This window comes from Tamandua tetradactyla, chromosome 18, assembly GCF_023851605.1.
Source record: "Tamandua tetradactyla isolate mTamTet1 chromosome 18, mTamTet1.pri, whole genome shotgun sequence".
Classification (NCBI taxonomy): domain Eukaryota; kingdom Metazoa; phylum Chordata; class Mammalia; order Pilosa; family Myrmecophagidae; genus Tamandua; species Tamandua tetradactyla.
This window is the reverse complement of record NC_135344.1, coordinates 21,799,137-21,819,327: the sequence shown is the minus strand read 5'-3', so window position 1 is coordinate 21,819,327 and position 20,191 is coordinate 21,799,137. Positions and strand designations below refer to the sequence as shown.

At 34.2% G+C, this 20,191-nt stretch overlaps 1 protein-coding gene across 1 annotated transcript in view; it reads left to right on the top strand.

The window, feature by feature from the left end:
- Positions 1 to 19,905, top strand: part of LOC143662396 (glutamate decarboxylase 1-like) — a 33,237-nt gene extending 13,332 nt beyond the window's left edge. The window contains 10 exon segments of the mRNA XM_077136089.1: positions 940 to 1,021; positions 3,579 to 3,633; positions 4,145 to 4,261; positions 5,059 to 5,123; positions 5,220 to 5,298; positions 8,812 to 8,961; positions 16,023 to 16,040; positions 16,042 to 16,117; positions 17,581 to 17,687; positions 19,693 to 19,905. Of these exon segments, the coding sequence (XP_076992204.1) occupies positions 940 to 1,021; positions 3,579 to 3,633; positions 4,145 to 4,261; positions 5,059 to 5,123; positions 5,220 to 5,298; positions 8,812 to 8,961; positions 16,023 to 16,040; positions 16,042 to 16,117; positions 17,581 to 17,687; positions 19,693 to 19,905 (962 nt within the window).
- The last annotated feature ends 286 nt before the right edge of the window (positions 19,906 to 20,191 follow it).

Genomic DNA, 20,191 nt, shown 5'->3' with positions numbered 1-20,191 from the left:
ATTTATGATCTTAAAGTGTAATATTAATGCCAATTTAATAATTTTACCTAAAGGTACCTGGAAACAGAGTTTTCTTTGAAATTCCCCTGTTTTGACAGTAAACTTTTATTACCAAACTCAAATGGCATTATACATCTGTATGTTATCAAGTTGGAGATTATTGCTGCGTATGTATTGTAATTCACTGTAGCACTTAGAATAACTCAAACTTATTTGAAAGTGTGATTTTCATGGTTTGACATGCGAGTTTTAAATACAACAAGAATAAGCTAAAAAATCTGTAATGTAGATTTTCTTTGATCATTTCCTATCTAATTGGTTATTCTCTATTGAAATGAAAGATGATTAGGGGTTTTACTTTCCGTATTATTTCTCTTATATGTATGGTCATATTTTCTTGGCAATTAAAAATAAACCGCATCGAGTTTTCCTTTTGAGCTGCTATGCCGCCACTGTCTTGCTGGTATTATTTACATAAGGCAGAATGACACAAGGATAAAGTAGTTAACTAGAAGACAGGAAACCAAAGTTGATGTCAAAGTCAGAACTAAGAATTATAGACATTGGAGGTATCAATTCATTTTGCTAGGTTTCAGAGTTAGAGCTGGCAGGAACTCGAAGGGTTTACTTTGAGGATTCTATCACTAAATTTATAAATGATGTGACTTACTGCATATACAGACAACTCAAATATTCAAGCTCCCACTTCATGTGGAAAAGTACTCATTGGCAGTGTATTCTTGAAAGAGCTGTTAAAACCCTCTTCATCTTAACAAATGCCGCAATGAGGGTCTACAAATATGCTTCAAGACCTGTCCTGTGTGAATGTTGATATACATATGCATAAACCTATTCAAAACTATGTGTATTTGCCCCCAAATGTCCTAGAATGAAAATTAATGCAAAAAAATGATAGCTTTGTATTTTCATTTTTATCCAAGGGTCATTATTCAGTAAAAAAAGCTGCAGCAATCCTTGGTATTGGAACCGATAATGTAATTGAAGTCAAGTGTGATGAAAGGTATGTTTCTTAATATATTCTGAAAATTTCTCATTATCTTTATACTTCATATAAAATCAGATTTTCCTATTATTTAAATTTTTAGCAAGAACACTCTTCTAGAATAATTTCATTTACATTTTAGCCATAATTACCAAAGAGGCACCAAGGTTATATAATCCTATTGTTAAATTTCCTTTATGTAAATGTTTTAAAAACTTACCTTAAAGGGATTGCCATATATCTGTGCTCTATTTTATTTTTATTAGTACTTTGAGTTATCAGTATAATGAAGTTTAGAGATAAAAAATTCAACTGGGTCATTAGGGTACAAAGTGAAAATATTTTCCATTTTGCCTTGCATCTCACTCTTCATAAATAAATAATATTATTTATTTTATATATACTCTAGAAGATTATTTTTATGCATACTAAATTTATTCATGCATCAATTCAGTATTGTGGCCTGCAACTTGCTTATTTTGTTGGCCTTAAAATATATCTTCGAAATCTTATGCCATGAATTCATACAAACCTTCCCTATTCTTTTTTAATGGTTTTGAGAGTTTTCCATTTTATAAATATAACTTAATTTAGCAAGTCTTATTTACAAGAATATTTAAGCCCCCTCAATTTTTATATAACAGAACAATATTTAAATGAATATAATTATATAAATATATTTGAACATCTTTGTATGACTATCTCTCACATGAATTCCTAGCAATGAGATTATTGGCTCAAAAATGTCTGTATTTGATCATCTGTCAGAGAGGCTATTGAAGCCAGATAATTTGTTTTTAAAAATAACCTTTCTTATTAATTGAGTAGAATATATCCACAGGAGACTATTAAAAAAAATACAGTGTTAAGAAAAGAAGAATCCTTCTTAATCCTATCTTCCATAGCTGGCCACTGTTAACAATTTGATATTTTTCCATTTGATATTTTACTCTGTGCATGTACAAATCTACATATGTACTTTTAAAATCACATATATGTATATCATAGATTTCACAAAAAGCATATGTACCATAAATAGAAGTTGCATAGCTTTCTTATTTTCTTTAAATTATATCATATGAGTTTTCTGTGTTATTAAAGTCTCTTCAGAAACAGGAATAAAAATCTGCAATTGCAATCTGATAAATATTTTCCAATTGTCCTTCAAACATTTTTGAATTAATTGGTATAATTAACTACAACATGAAATTTGAGTATCATTTTTTATATATATATAATATATATAAATATATATATATTATATATATAATATATATATAATATATATAAATATATATATTATGTATATAATATATATATAATATATATAAATATATATATTATATATATAATATATATAAATATATATATTATATATAATAAATAAATAAATAAATAAATAAATATATATATATATATATATTTATTTATTTATTTTTATTTTGGCATGGGCAGGCACCGGAAATCGAATTCAGGTCTCTGGCATGGCAGGTGAGAACTCTGCCTGCTGAACCACTGTGGCCTGCCCAAGTATCATAATATTTTGTACTTGAAAAATATGATAGACAAAAATGATGTTTTATTGTTGGTTGAAACAATGGACATCTTTTAATAAATTACTAGTCAATTGTATATTACCATGAGTCCCTTTTTATTTTTTCTTATTGGCTTGTAAGAACTCTTTATATCTTTAGAAATTCTTAAATATAAAATGATGAGTGTTAAATATCTTTCAAATACATTTCATGATTTTATTTTTCAATTCTTTATTTATTCATCTCAAGTTGTTCGATTTTCTTTATAAGACCTCTGGAATAGTTTACTTTTGTCAGCACCCAACTTGTTCAACTTTCTTATTATTTACAAACATTTTTCAATCAACATCTTTAGTTATTCCAAAAATACAATCATATGAACTCGAAATGAAGTTGATTCTTCCTGTTTTATTTCATTCATATAACTACGTGTACATGTGTATATTTCATAGATTATTTTTTCAGTGAAAATGATACAATATTGATGATAATGAACTTTATTCCTGTCTTTAATAGGGATGTTTCTAGTGAATCATCAAGAAGCTTGCTGGCTTTGAGCCTGGTAGTTGGATGGGGTAAAAAGTATGCTACCTTTCATTTTTTCTCAGAGCACTGCTGTGAAGAAATCTGGGGCCACATTGATTCATGCCTCACCCCACCCCAATTTTGATACCTGATTTTTCTACTTTGATATCATGTGATCCTTACTTTATAACTTAAGTTTAATAACTTTAAATTTAATAATGTTCATCATTCTGCATCTGTCTTAGAAATGCCAGAATCTTCTACATTATAGATCATGCAGATTTTAAGGTGACTGAATAATAAACAAAGTGTTCTCTAACTCAAGCCATGTGGTATTTAACATGGCTTTAGAGACGTGGACTTTCACCTGGTACCTATGTATAACCTAGGAATGCCCTTGGGAGACACTACAAAACAATATTTTCTTAGCTGACATGTTATTCATTCTTCTAACAGATGGAATCAATTCCTTTATTCACTTACAATAAATCAATGTGTATTTGAATTTTTTAAAGGGGAAAGATGATTTCAGCTGAGTTAGAGAAAAATATATTACAAGCTAAAAGAAAGGTATGTTCTACAGTTTCATATTTAAAACACAAAGGTATCTTTGTTTTCTTTGTCTTTTTCATTAATGGAAAATAATAATAGGAAAATTGGTAAGAAAAGTAAAGCATTTCCCTAATCATGGGAAATTCCTTATAAAAAGGATGTAATGATTAATAATGTCATAGTATTTCCTAAGAATTCTGTTTCTGTGTTAACTATCAAAAGAAAAGTCATTAGAGAATTTCCTATATAAGGGAATTTGGGCAGCTCTATTTTTGTAGTCTTATTTTCTGAAAATAACATCAGCATTATATAATAATAAACAGAAGAGATGTAGTGATAGTGGCTTTTTATGATTAAACTACTTTCTCAAGTACTCTTACTCAGGATATTTGAAATTACTTAGTTCTTAATATACCCAATCAAAGCTTTCTTGCTTCCTGATGTCCAGAAGTGTAATGGCTGAGTGACAATATCAGCACCCTTGTGGATCTCTGAGATGGTGAGAATGATTCAGACTTTATCACCCCAGGGCTGCACTCCATTTTGGGGCAGCGCCACAGCTGGTACCACTGTGTATAGAACATTTGACCCCCTCTGTGACATTACAGGTACCCGTGAGAGGTACACACTCTGGATGCATGTGGATGTAAGTCACATCCTTTAGTCTGGCTTTCAATGCCCCTTTAAAAATATGAATTCTATGAACTCCACTTAAAGAATCTTAATAGGCACTGTGGGCAAGGCAAAAATTTCTTGGCAATCTAATTTTTATAATGAATATATATGGAGAAAGAATAGTCTTATTTGCATAAAATTATTTTAAAATGGTCCTAGTACATCGTGAAAGGAGCTGCAAATGAATCAAGTGATTTTAAAAAATCAAAAAATGTTATCACTATTCTACCAGAAATTTAGAGAATCAGCTTGAGATGTCAAATCTGATTTGAAATTAGAAGAAGAGAAGATTTAGTAAATTACTCTAATACATTTTTAAATTAGTATCTACAAAAGGAATAAAAACTTTTGTTGCTAGTGATTCAGTACCAGCAGTGTGACTTTTTGGCAAAAAAATTCTTTGGCTTCAATTACAGTTGGACAAATTTAAAGTTTTATAATAAAGATGTTAATTTTTCTGTAGCATTGCCAAATTTGAGGACTAAATTTTTATTTTATCTCCCTGGTAATTATTCAGAACATGTCTGCTTCAAACAATTAGGAATCTAAAACTCTACTGCATTATAAATCAATAGACAATGAGAAGTTATAGGAGGAAATTTTAAAATGCATTGTTCTTATCAGTAGATAATATAACCAAGTCTATAATTATCTATCACAACAATAAAATCTTCATCAACTTTTAAAATGAATTCAATGCAGAAAAAGTAGTTGATGCAATATAAAAAGAAATCATTCATATAAGAACACCTGTTCTTTTATTTGTAGGCAGCTTGGGGAGGCAGATTGCTGCTTTCCAGAAACCACTTCTGTAAGCTCCGGTGCATTGAAAGGTGGACATTGCTTGTGAAAGCAAAAGAATCTATATAGGTTCTTTCTATTCTCTTCCACTAGACTGTGAACACTAATGGAATTCTTTTGTCACCTAGGGCCAACTCCGTAACCTGGAATCCACACAAACTAATGGGTAACTCCCTCCAAAGCTATGCTATCCTGATCTGGGAGAAAGTAAATGACTTTTATTTTTAAATAGTGATTTGATGGATAGCTTGGTAATGACTGCCTTCTTATGAACTTTTGAATAAAAATAATCAGCCTTATTGAATTAAACATACTGCAGCACAATATTCCCTACCCAGGTAAACTGATCCTTCCATCATCATCTTTCACTAGCAGCCACTGGGGATTGAGGTCCTACGATGTCAAATGTACATGATGGACAGATAGTAACTCAATGTGTGGGTAGGACATGAGACATGAGACAATAGATAGTGATGGGGCCTGTAGAAAACCTGTTCCTTCACACCCGACGTATAAGAAACCACATGCCAAACAAAGTACCTCTTGGTGTTTTTGATCATTGGCCAATTTACAATCTCTGAGTGGAGCTCCAGAACTGGGGCTCATTTTAAAGGTGGGCAAGTAGAAGTAATTATCATCTGCTTTATATGTATTTTCATATGATGTTTATTTTATCTCCATCAATAGTAAATATGATGCTATACAGGGAATTAAGCCCATGATTTCCCTCAAGAAAGTATAAAAGTTCAACTTAAATATTTTTACCGCTACCTAGTTCTCAGAAATGGAAAAACTTTTGAGGCAGCTGTTGTTTAGACCTTTGGGAAGATTGTTTTCTTTCTCTTTTATCCACAGACATTCCAAAGGGTGGGAAAATAAGGTGCACATCTTCCATTATAAACTGCCTTAATTAGCACTCCCCACTTACTCTTTGAGTATTAGTGCCACTTCCTCTTCTCTAATTCTCATATAATCATTATTCTCTGCCAGTGTGGAAGCTTTTCAGTTCTTTAGGTTGGAACTGTTAGCTTCTGCTCAGGCTGCCTCCTGGAAGCAATATTCTTTTCATAGAGTGACGGCTTCCACCTATTTGAAGCCTGTAGGGTAACAGGGAATTGTTCCTCCCCATGGCCATGTACTCAAGACCCAGAACTTATAAATTAGCTTCATTTTTTCCTTTAAACAGCATTCGAGTCTACCCCCTGCCCTGCCCCCCGCCCCTGCCAACAGGTCTGGATTCAACGTGCAGATTTCAGATACCTTTGTGTTTAGGGCTCAAATTCAAATTTTCTGCAGTCTCCTTTCCTGATTTCTTCTCTCATAATGAATATGTTGAGGTAGTAAATCTGATTCTCCATAAATAACTTATCACTAATTTCTCAAAGAAATTATATTTTAGGTTTATAATTATTTTTTGGTCATTTCCTAAGGAGAGATGGGCAGCGGAGGTAGACTAGAATCCCCAAACCTAAGCTTTTACTATTTTTAAAGTTATTCTTAGAAAATAAATCCATTTCAGTTTAGCTTTAAATTAGATTCTATCTATTAAATCACTTGAAGGCCTCAAGGTTGCACACAGGCCATTTTGACTCATCCCTTAGTGATTTGTACAAACCAATTAAATTTGATATTTAATCATATATTTTCTGATGCCTAAAAAACACTGAGGTATACATATAATTCGCTCTAATTGTACCTAACATCTGTTTAAAACTGATGTCAAATATCCTTTTTTTTTAAATTGCTTAGGAGAAGGAATACCACGTGTTTTTGAAATGAAATGCTAATAGCATCAATCTCTTTCATCCATCTCATTCATAACATAAAATGTAAACCCATTCAGTGGCCAATCGTTCCATTTAGGACAGGGACTAAAATCCTTGCTTGGCCTACAAAGTGCATAAGATATAGTCCAACCTTTTTCCTCATTGTCACAGTCTCGTGCTTCCTTTTGTTTTCTGCCTTTTGCACCCATCAACCTCCTTTTAGTGCTAAGAAGAGGTGGAGTAGTGCGCTCACCCCACACATTTCTTTCTCCCTCTGCCTATCAAGGTCTGGCTCCACATTCCCTTCCACAAAAGCTCCGCCATATATCTCCTTGCCCCCATGCCCAGCATCTTTCTAGTTTAATTAATTCCTATTGAACTTACAATTGTCTTCTACTCAGAATCTTATCTTCACCTGCAGACTAGGTTTCACTCATAGACCACAGTATTCTCTTATAGCACCATGTAACTCCTTCATGGAATTTATCATGAGTGGTATAATCTCATATCCACTTATGCAATATTTTGTTTAGTGTCTAACCCCACTGTTACCTACCCAAAGTGCAATTCTGATGGTAAACTCCATGGCAGAGCTTTTCCACCTTTCCCCACAATAGCATCCATGGTCCCAGCACAGTTTTGGGATTGTAGGTGCTATAAATATCCATTGCCTTAATGATTAACTGTAGCTTAATCATCACATCAGAAGCAATAGATAAAACTGGTATTGATTATACCGTGTTAAAATGTTTTAAATATTCAACACTCTTCTCTAACAAAAGATTAAAAGATAAGTTTCAGGTAGTCTAATGAGAAAAATATTCACATGAGGAAATAGAATGTCCAGGATAAACATGCATGTCTTTTCCAAGTTAACATTCTAGACTATTGTCCCCAAATAACTGCAACCCTCATTACCGCATTTTAGTTCTCCCTAAATCCCTAAGTTGAACGTAAAAGATAGCATGTATTTTCTTCTTTTGGAAGTTGGATTTCCACAAACTCCAAGTCATACTGCTCTTTCGTCAGCTCCCAGATTTATATCTGGATAGATTTATGACCTTGCAAATTACCTAATGGTTTAGAGTTTCAGTTTCTTCATCTGTATTTCAGTTTCTTCAATCTGTAACAATGATATAATACCTAGGTTATGATTTCTTTGTGAGGCTCAAATGATAAAATGTGTGAAGTATCTGGCATATAACTAAATTCATAATACGTTTTAATTTGCTTCTTATATGAGGCACTATCCTTGTTGTATGTTTAAATATACCTGCAAATGGGCACAGATTCAGTTTTTAGTATACTAAAGGAACACACACACCCTTTGAGAAAAGCCTCTCTTAAACTGAGATAACAGAAAACATTTCATTCCTCCCATGACTATGTATAAGCCATCCGAGGCAAACCTTTCTTCATTCTTCAACACTGAAGAGGAAGGTTTTTAACTTTTTTTTTTTTTAATTAGTGAACCAATTTTACTCTACTTGAAATAGACAGGAAAGAACAGAATTAAATGAATGGATGAGTTTGTTCCTATCTACCTTGGCCATCAGAACAGTTTATTTGACTGGCACTTACATTGTTGGTTCATAGGATAATTTAGTAAACAAGTAGACAAGGGACTTGATTACAGGATAGTCACATGATTTCATTAATTCCATTGCATGATAACCACATCATTTCAAAAGAGCAGCATAAATTCAAAGCTTTTAAGGAAAAGTTGAAGAAAAGTAGACAAGTATTAATCAATTATATCACTTGCTGTTCCAGATAGCTCCAAAAAACATCTGATTATATTAATTTTTTAAAGAAAATTAACTTTTTATATAAAATAAAATTCTGTTTAAAATGAACATGTAAAGTAGAAGTAAATGAATTGAAATAAATAATTGCGTTTTCTTACTGAAATACATATGACCTCTACATGCTAAATATGTTATTCTTGTATTAGAGTCTTCTGGAAGCATGTAACCAGATGCGAGCCAGGTATCTTTTCCAGCCAGATAAACACTGTGATATTGACTTCGACACTGGGGAAAAGACCATTCAGTGTGGCCGGCATGTTGATATTTTCAAGCTGCGGTTAATGTGGAAGGCAAAGGTAGGAATTTGCCATCTATCTTACTCTGCTATTAGTGGAAGAGAAATGGAGGTGATGTTATATTAATTTACATATTTTTAAAGAGGATCACAATTTTAAAGTTTTAGGACTATGATGAGCTGATGTGAAAAAAATAAATTTAACCAAAAAATCTGACAATTTTCATTATTTAAGATTTTGACATTTTAGATTGTCACAAGAAATCATTTACCACATATAAGCTAAAACATTAAAGGATTCTTTGAGAGAGAAAAACTGTTTGCCAACAGAGAGATTCCAACTTGGAGAAATCAGAGTGAGAGTCTCCATGGCCAGATGTGTGGTCACAGCTGCTTATAACCCCCAAGTGGGGCATTTGAGGACCGGCTGACACTAAAGTTCCTTCTGTAGGAGGATCTTACAAAGCAAGGTACAGGTATATTGGTTAGTATGGTATGTGTGCCCATACTGATAAGCGATAGCTACTGAATGGAAACTGGTTTATCACCCGGTATTGCTTAACTGCAGTTCTGTAGAGTGTATTCCAGTTTCTCAGAAAACCCTTCTGATCAGTTGTTTTTGTAAAGTCCCTGTCATTTCTCAGAAGAGGAAAGCTCCTGGCAGCCTGATGCAAGCATCTATTTTATTTTACTGAATAAGATTCATGGGGTGATAGAGAACATGTGAACCTTCCAGTGTTTCTAAGATAAAAAACTGTAAAAGATGTCAGGAACCAGACAGATACATAAATGTATGAAATGGGTAGATTATAAGGGGATAATTGAAGGGAGAGCACAGGATCAGCCTGATACATTCACCTTAAATTGGACTGAAACAAGGCACAGGCCATATTGATGAGGTTTGCCAATTTATTCAATGAATATTTGAGCACTATTGAGCCAAGCAGCAGCTAGGTGCTTGGAATCAGTGAAGGGGAAAAAAAATCTCTCAAATGTGCTGAAAATGTATTTGTATGTGAACGTTTATAGCAGCTTTAGTTACGATTGCTAAAAATTGGAAGCAACAAAGATGTTCCTCAATAGATGAATGGATACAGAAACTATAGAACTTACATATATTGGAGTATTTTTGAGGAATAAAAAGAAATAAGTGATCAAGATACAAAAAAGATAAGGAGGAACCATAAATGCGCATGCTAAGTGAACAAAATCAGCCTGAAAAGGCTGCATGCTGTTTGATTTCAACTATATGACTTGGAAAAGGCAAAACTGTAGAGACAGTAGCAAGACAGGGAGATCCAAGGGTTTGAGAGAGGGAGAAAGGGGTGAATAAGTGGCACACAGGGGAGTTTTAGGGCTGAGAAACTATTCTAATTTTGTAATGGTGGATATATGGAATTATTCATTTGTCAGAATCCATAGAACTCCAGAATACAAAGAACCTTAATATAAACTATGGACAAAGAACCTTAATATAAACTATGGACTTTAAATTGTAATAAGCCATCAATGTTGATATATCAGTTGTAGTAAATGTATAATGTACCACACAAATGTAAAATATTAACACAGGGGAAATTGTGTGTGGTGCGTGGGTTGTTAGATGGAAATTCTATACTTCCTGCACCAGTTTTTGGTAAACTTAAAACTGCTCTAAAATATAAAGTCCTTCCTTTTCCTTCCCTTATGGAAGTTTACATTCAGAAGGGGTGAGACGAGTTTGGATGCTGCAGACAATAATCAGGATAAGTTATGAGGAGCCTACAAATGCTATAAAGTAAACTAAAAGAAATCAGAGTATACAGAGTGATAGACAAATGCTACATGAATTAGGGTGTTCAGATAAGGTCTCTAACATAACATGGCATTTGAGCAGAGATGTAATGAGTGAGGGAACAAGCCATACAAATACCTGGGGTAAGTGCTTTCCAGGCAGGGGAGCAACAACTGCGAAAGCCTTGAGGTAAGACTTGCTTGGTGAATTTGAGAAGTATAAAAAATCATTAGGTATCCCCAACGTTAAAAGACAATAAAGAAAACAGCATTAAAGGAGATATTACTGCAAGTATCAGAGCATGGGTAAAGTCTAAGCATAATTAGCAATAAATGTTTTCTTGCAATTTTAGTGTCAATATTAAAATAGTCATTGCATATTCATGCCCCATGCCCAGAATATGAAAATTGATGTCAAGAGTTCAATCATAATTAGCTCTTTAAGGAGAACAAAATGAACAGAGTCACAGACTGATTTCAACTCATCTCATGTCATGAGCTTTTGTTCCCAAAGGGAAATAATGTAAGTAACTAGATAAATGGATATAATTTAAATCCCACAGAAGATCTGGCCCTTTAACTGTTAAGCACTGTTCCAAACATATGCTATTTTCATTGCCAGTGTGTTTACCTTTGTCCATGCTGTAATTACTTAGGTCCTAATTATTTGGGTCTGCAATATTGACTGTTCTGTTTTTTTCTAGCACTTTTTTTTTTTTTTTACCATCAAATTAGTGCTGCTATTTTCTAAACTATGAAGGTGCTGCATTCCTAATTACAAATTACAGGCTTGGATTTTTTGGTCAAAATTTCCACTAAGGTAGAAGAAAGTTTGTCATGCTCTACCATTACCATACCCTTGACCAAACTGCAGAAATAAAAGTCTGTTAGGGACCTAAACTTATTTACAGTTTTTTATGATCTTTGCTTATTTACAAGGAGAAATAGACAATGGGTCGAATTTCCTCTGGTCAATATTAAATCTCAAATATAAAAGGTTATTTATTGTTGGAAAGTTTGTCAAATCTTTTCATGGATTATAAGACAATAGAGGGGCATGTACTGCACCCTCTCCCTTCCCTATATTTATCATTTTCAACTGAATTCATTGGCATGCTTTTGGGAAGCCATTCCCAGCTCTTCCTCCCAATCAAACATAGAAAGAAAGATATTACGTTCTATGCTGCCGAAAGCTTTGTCATGAATTAATAGTACCTTTATTGTATTGTTAGCCCTGTTACTTAATTAGAAGTCATTTTTTTTGGTCAGAAATCTACTAGTCTAAAACTTGAGATGTACTTTTCATAGAAATCCCTGAGCAATTATGTAGTATATAATTAACACTCTGAAATAGTACTCCATATCATCAGTCACCCAGGATTGCATTTGGTGATTAGTTCATCTTGGAGGTTTCATTGACAATTTTCATTATTCAAATATATGCATTCCCCATGGACATGTTTTGGTATTTTTCACTGTCAATTCAACTTGAATGAATGTCCCACAAAAGGTTCTATATGGAGAATTCTTGGCTAGTGATAAACTCTGTGGCTACTACATCAATGATCCTGAGCTCCATTTCTTCAGAATCAATAGTAAGACAATCATCATCAATACTTTATATTAACTTTTCTGTGGTTGTTTTTTTTTTGTTGTTGTTAAGTACTTATGGCTTCTTCTTGAATCAGTTTGCCCTCAAAGAAAACTATCTGGCATAATATCAAACAATAAAGTGGTTATCTCAAAAAATTAGTCCACTGATATTTAATCATTTCTATTCTTAAGCATTTTAAAGACTAACAATGCCTTTGTGGAATCAACATCTGTTCAAAAAATTGTGAGAGCTGGTAGGTCTCACCACATGTTCGTGCAATTAAAGCATTTTATTCATTTTGATTCATGTATATGTGTATGTGTGTATAGCTGCATGTGAGCATGTATGTGTGAACACTATCTCCTGTGCAGAAAATTAAGGTATTGAAAAGGGCTAAGGAGTGGTAGAAGTATGTATAATATTTAAATAATGTCATTGTCAATAGAAAATGATCTTTGAGTAAATCTGGAGAAACTGAAGAGAAGGTGTGATGGTTGGATTCATGTGTCATCTTAGCCAGGTGATGGTGCCCAGTTTTCTGGTCAAAAGCAAGCACTGACCTAACAGTTACTGTGAGGACATTTCATGGACCTAAGTCATCAGTCAGTTGATTGTATCTATGGCTAATCACATCAACTAAAGAGAGTATCTACCACAATGAGAGAATCCAATCAGCTGGATTTAATCCAATCAGATGAATATTTTTAAGGGAGAGGTGATATCCTCAGCAGTCAGAGGGAAGAACTTTAATCTCTAATTCTGCCTTCCAGCCTCTCCTGGAGAAGTCATTGAAAATCTTCATCAGAGTTGCCAGTTTGCAGACTGTCCTATAGAATTTGAACTCATGCATCCCTATAGTTGTGTGAGATACTTTTGTAAAATCTCATATTTACTGATATCCTGTGTTGATTCTATTTCCCTAGAGAACCTGACTAATACAGAAGGTCATGTTAATATCGGGGAGTAGAGTAGCTCCAGGGAACCTCGATTGTAGAAACCTTTAGGCAGAAGCACACCCCTGTTGTCCAAAGAATAGTAAGGAGGCCAACATGGTTAGAACGGTGTAAGTATGCACAAGAGCATGCACAGAAGCAGCACAAGATGACGAGAGATTTAATGGGGAAATAGATTGCTTGGAACATTTAGTTTTTACTATGAATGAGAAGGGAGGACATCGGCAGGTTAGAGGACAGTGACCTGGCTTTTTTTTTTTTTTTTTTACATTTTAATAGGATTACACAGAGGCTGGCTATATAATTTGTGGGCCCCAGTGCAAAATGAAATTGTGGGCTTATTACTCAAAGGGCAGGAAAATAGTACCATTATAGGTACTGCAATATAAAGCTTTTCCTTTTGTTCCATGATCTCTTTAAACTTTTCATGGTGTTTTTATTTGCTCTTTAATGTTATTCTGAGTACAGAAAGAGTTTTAAAAATACATTACTAACTTGACTTTTAGTGTTCATCATTATTTTATGCAATGCCAATTTTAAATGCAAATGTAAGAGCATGTTACTCATATGTAGAGTTATTGAAATTTCACAAGTCGTATTTTTCTAATTTTTGGATATATATATATATTTCAGTTTTATCAGATGTGCTAGTTTGAAAGGATGTATGTCCCCTAGAAAAGCCATGTTTTGCTCTAAATCCCATTTCATAAAGGCAGAATAATTCCTATTCAGTACTGTATGTTTGAAACTGTAATCAGATCATCTCCCTGGAGATGTGATTTAATCAAGAGTGGCTGTTAAACTGGATTAGGTGATGACATGTCTCCACCCATTTGGGTGGGTCTTGATAAGTTTCTGGAGTCCTATAAAAGAGGAAACATTTTGGAGAATTAAAGAGATTCAGAGAGAGCAGAGCAGAACGACAAGCAACCTTTGGAGTGGAAGAAGAAAAATGCATCCTGAGGAGCTTCATGAAATAGGAAGCCAGGAGAAGAAGCTAACAGATGACACCATGTTCTCCATGTGCCCTTCAGATGAGAGAGGAACCCTGACCATGTTCACCATGTGCCTTTCCAGATGAGAGAGAAACTGTGACTGTGTTGGCCATCTGCCTTCTCACTAAAGAGAAACCTTGAACTTCATCAGCCTTCTTGAACCAAGGTATCTTTCCCTGGATGCCTTTGATTGACCATTTCTGTAGACTTGTAATTGGGACATTTTCTTGGCCTTAGAACTGTAAACTAGCAACTTATTAAATTCCCCCTTTTAAAAGCCATTCTGTTTCTGGTATGTTGCATTCTGGCAGCTAGCAAACTAGAACACCAGACGATAGAAATTCAGCACACAACTAACCCTGGTGTTCTTATTTCTCTTTTTGATACGCACATATTCCAACAATACTCTCTACTTTGGCTTACTGATGATTAAGGAAGGACTGAAAGGAAAAGGAACCATAGGCTTCCATAACTTTTCCTTTCCTACTCTGTTTTCATTTTTAGCATAAATGTTTGGCTAATTTACTCATGTGCATGCTCCATTGTCACACTGGACTTTACTTACAACACAAGGTCAAAGATATACTTGTTCAGAAATTCAAAATAGTAACAGCAGAACATTAAATTAAGTACAAAACCCTTCAGGTGCAGGTCCCTGTGTGACTGTATGGATTGTACAGCCATGCAGCCAGTCCTGGGCACAGAGGCTGCTGCATTGGGAATATCCCAAGTATCACCTCATGTATACTACGACCCTCCAATACATGGGAATGGCACGCCCTCAGCATGGGCAATGGATGTCAGGATGGAAGCTAGGAGACCAGTTAGGAAGCAAATTCAATAATGCATGAGAGGGACTGGGCTAGTACAGTGGCAATGAATATGTTAAAAAAAAAAACACATCAAATTCTAATTACATTTTGAAGGTGAACCCAGTAGAATTTGCCAGCGTGTTAGAGAAAAGGGGTGGGGAGGTCAATGATAACTTCAATATTTTGGCCTTAGCAACTAAAGGATGGATTTGATATATTACTGAGACTGAGACAACTGGAAGGAACCAGCTTATATAGAAAAATCAGGAATTCAGTTTTGGACATGGCATTTTGAGATGTTTATTAGTCATCTAAGTGGAGATTTGAGTGGGCAGTTGAATATATGAGTCAAGTTCAGAGATGAGGTCTCAATTGGAAATATAAGTGGGAGAGTCATTAGTCTATATATATTATCTCAGAGTCACAAGACAAGTGGAAATCACCAAGAAAAGGAAAGTAAATGGAGACAGAGACTGGTCCACTTTTCTGTGCTTGGTTACCCATCCTAGAGGGTGCTGGTAAGAGTAAATGAAATCCAGTGTGTAAAGCACTAAACTATGTGTCTGGTATATAGCAGAAGCTCAACAGTCGTTCCATTTTTTAATACAGTATGTCAAGGGCTTCATTTGTATTAATTCTCCTATTCCTCACATAGTTATAAATAAGTTTTTAAAATTTGCTGTGCATACTAGCCCAACCAAAAACTCATGTGAAAACATTTACCAAATACTTATAGATCTAGGCAATTGAGACTTAGAAAGGCTCAATAACTTGTTTCAAGTTCCCCAGACATGAGAGAGGAAAAGCAGGTTGAGGGCAGAGAAATAAAAATGCAGTGATAATAGATAACATTTGCTGCTAGTAAGATGATTAGCCAATATTATTTACTTAAATAAATACATTTGAATATATTTAATAAATTTCAGGAACATTTTCAGTGCAATTTCAAGGAATTTACTTGAAATGAGCATTTATGTTTATTTTTTTAATTATAGGGAACCTGTGGCTTTGAGGGAGGGACAGATAAACAGATACATGGAACTTTCCAAATATTTCTATAAGATTTTAAAGAGAAAAGATAACTTTAAACAGAAAAGATAACTTTAAACTTGTGTTTGATGCAGAGGTAAGTAGTCTTTTAGCTGTCCTTTGTTTTTTGTTTTTTTTTTAATTTGAGGCAATTTAATAGCGTTAAACTGTCTATTGAGTATTCTTACCCAAATCTAATACTTTGAGAGAATTTTAAAATATACTTAACAATTGTCCTAACGATCATATTTTAGCTAAGTCGGGCATGTTAATGCCCTTTTCATTTTAGTTTTATGTCTTCTAAACTAATGTTCTGAGGGACTTAATTAAGATCATGATCATATTCAATCATTTAATTTTTAAAACAATTGAAACCACTCTGTTACAATTGCTTTCCTAATTTCTCTGGCAATTAACGAGAGTAATTTAACTGTTCTTGGCTTTTTAAATTGAATGTTAGAGTATTCAGTTGTATTTCTGGGTGGTAAATAATGTAAGAGAAGTTAGAATTTGAATTATACGATGATCTTTAATAAATCATTATTAAGGCACTACGTAGATATTAATGAAAACTTTTACGTTTTTACTCACATTAAATCCATCCCACGCCTCAAGGCTAAGCCAGATATCACTGGCATGCATTGTCATACTGCTGTCAGTAACTACTAAAAAACAAAGTTGCTTTGTCTGTCTTCTAAACTGTCTCTCCCTGACTCTACTACTGTTCTAATCTACATTTGTCTTCCTCAGCATTAAGTGGGAACTAGAAGTGAAGGAAATGCTTTTGTTTGTTTGTTTTTTACAACTACTGACGGTTTATTTTCCTCTATGAAATAAGCTCTGATGATGAATTTAAGTAAGTTCTCTTATATCCTTTAACTATGTAAAAAATATCCAAGTCACTCAAGGGAGAAGACCCTGAATTCATCCTGAAATCCTAGCATTGTCACTATACCTGATCAATCATATCTCAATTGATTTTGGTAATGGAAAATATTTTGGTGTAATCAATACACCAGCCATTGCTTTTATGAAGTACCCTCCATCCTCTCCTGAATTACTAGAGCCTTCCATTTAATTATAGTATCCTCTCTGCAGATGTATTCACCTTTAAACAATTCTCAATCTTCAATCTGAGTGATCTTTCTCAAATATAACCCTGGAATTATTGTTTGTTGTTTAAATCCCTTTATAAAATGATCATGGGAGTAGATGGCTGGGAATGGATGGCTGGAAATCTCTGAATGAACCCCAGCGCAGGGGGAGGATCATTTACATGGATATTAAAATCATCAAGAATTATGAGAAGAGAAATACTGGATAAAGACAGCAAGAGCTCAGCCAGAGTGGGCACTCTGAACACAAGGGCTATATCTTATATCACTGCATTCAGTGTCTGACATGTATAAGAACCCCAGGAGCTAATTGCTAAATATATTAAAAAATAAATTAGACTAAAATATTCCTGAAATAATTAAAAAGTCACTGAAGAATTGGGTAGGGTAGTAAGGATATTTTAAACATTTTTATCTTTGCTTAGGCCTGAGTTCACCAATGTCTGCTTCTGGTACTTTCTACCAAGATTTAAATCTATCCCAAAAGGTTTTGAAAGAGATCAAGAACTCCAGGGGGTGAGTTTGGTAGTGGGTGGTGGTGGCAGTGGTGTTTTGAATTTTAGTATCGCCTTTTAGAGAATGCAGGTGGTTTATTTGGTTGATTAGTGCAGTCATGTGGTTCTGGCCACTGGCTGAATACTTGCACAGAGCAGACTGAAATCCCAATCCATCAAATTAGTACAGTCATCATTTATATATTCAAAAACATGTATTCAGTACCTCATATGCAGCTCAACTAAGTTTCTTACCCTTTGGTTAACTCATTTATCAATTAATATTTGCCAGGTGTTCTAAGAGGAACAAGGGATATACAAGGAATGAGACATAATCCCTCTCCTACATTAGCTTAGTGGGAGAGAAGACAAAAATATAAATAATTACAGATCTGAAGAACAATAGAAGAGGTACTTAGGTAAATGTTATCAAATTTGAAATACAAATCTGAACATCATCTAAGCAAGAATCTGAGCAAAAGAGATTTTATACTTTCACAGATCTGTGAACACTCCTGGGGAAAAAACAATCCAAATGAATGTCCAAAACGGTGGTATTTCATCTTTACCTCAATAATGTACATTAAATTGAAGAGGACGTCCTCACCATTATATGTTATTTATCACAATATTTATTGTGAATTTTGTATCTATTTTAAGTATGTCTCATATATATTCATTTTATAATATGCCTGCCACTATTCTTAGTTATACCAATATTAACAGCCATTTATCTTAGATAATTTGAAGTGCCCATGAGTAAGTTGAACACGAACTATCTGATATTAGTATTCAAGGGCATCAACCTTCTATATCATCAATAAATTACACTGGGCCTGTGAGTCCTAAGAGAAAGAAAGCCTTTTTTCTTTTTGTTTGTTTGTTTGTTCATATTGCTTTTGGCTTTTCACAGTACCGCTTGTTTAAATATTTTATGGCTTGAGGCAAATACAAAGGGAAGCCCTTCCTTTTTTTTCCAAAAATAGAAGAGTGACTTCCCACTGGGCTAATTGCTGCCGGCTGAGAGTTAGAGAGGGGCATACTAAGTGGGCTGAGCAAGCTGACTGCCGAAGCACATACAAGCCACTTCCCACAGCCACCCCTCTAAGGGACCTGCATTGTTTCCCCTGTGGGGGCAAGGGTGTGGGCATGGGGACAGTGAAACCCTGTCTTATGAATATTGCAGGCAGTGACTAATTAATATTCATTATTTTATGTTTCTTTCGATTAGTTAAAAATATTAGATTGATAAGGATACCAAATGACAAAGAAATGTCAGGGTACTGAAGGATGGGATATAAAGTATTTTTTGTTGTTGTTGTTGTTTTGCTTCTGTACTACCATTATAAAAAAAACTTATAGGAAAGAGAAATAATGATGCCATTTGAAGTATTTTAAAGGTAAATTGTGTGCTAATTATCAAGGAAAGGAGCATGTTGAGTAGTTATAGCATGTCACCCTCTGGCTTGCCCCAGGTGTCAGCGTGACTTTGTGCGACAACAGACTAATGATTTACAAATGTGCCACAGTGCCGCATGTGTGGTGTCATTTTAGGAGATGTACAACACAAATAGGCAGAGCTTGTCTCTGTGCAGTTTACAAAGAAAACTTGTTTTGCTGCAAAGCAATGACCTTGTAGAAAAGCTCAAGATGTATTATAATAATTCAAATGTTACAATACCAAAACATTATTATTCCATTGTCTATATCATTTTACTCGTTTTGGGGTACTTCTACTATTTGAATTGCCCGTAAATGTAAGGAAAATGCCACACTACTTCTTTAATGTGCTCTAGCAGACATGCTATATTATAAGTTTGGTAAATCATGAATCATGAAGTAAAACAGGAGCTGCAGCCTGAATGCAGATCTAAGCGTGAATACTAAGCAGCTTTTTAAAAAGGATCCCTGACAACTTTAAAGTGTTTGCACTTTACTAGAAGCTAAAGATAATTGTGTAGTCATCTAGAATATGGGGGAGTATTTACTTATAAAATTTCTTTTGAATAATATTTGCATTTACACAGATTGCTCCAAAGATTAAAGCACTGATGGTAGAAGAGGGCACAGCCATGATAAGCTACCAGCCATGTGGGGAAAAAGTAAATCTTTTACGAATGGTCTTTTTGAATACTGCCACCAGACAAGCTGATGTTGATTATCTTCTTGATGAAATTGAAAGTCTTGGGAAGGATTTACGATACTTCAATTTGAACTTGCATATCAAATGTACATCCTAACTTTAAAAAGATCCTACCGCTGAAGATAACAAGAAAGCAATACTACAAATCGTATCCTCTCTTTTAGAACTTTTAGTTCTCCTTTATACTATACTACCTAAGATGATGAATGGGGAGTCTGTTCACTGAATATGTGTATGGATAAATTAAAATTCTTTCATGTACAGGCCTACCACAGTCCAGTTCCAGACCACTGCAATACAGCAGATATTGTGATAAAGCAAGTCACACGAAGTTTTGGTTTCCTGGTGCATAAGAGCTGTAGTCTGTCAAGTGTGTGATATCA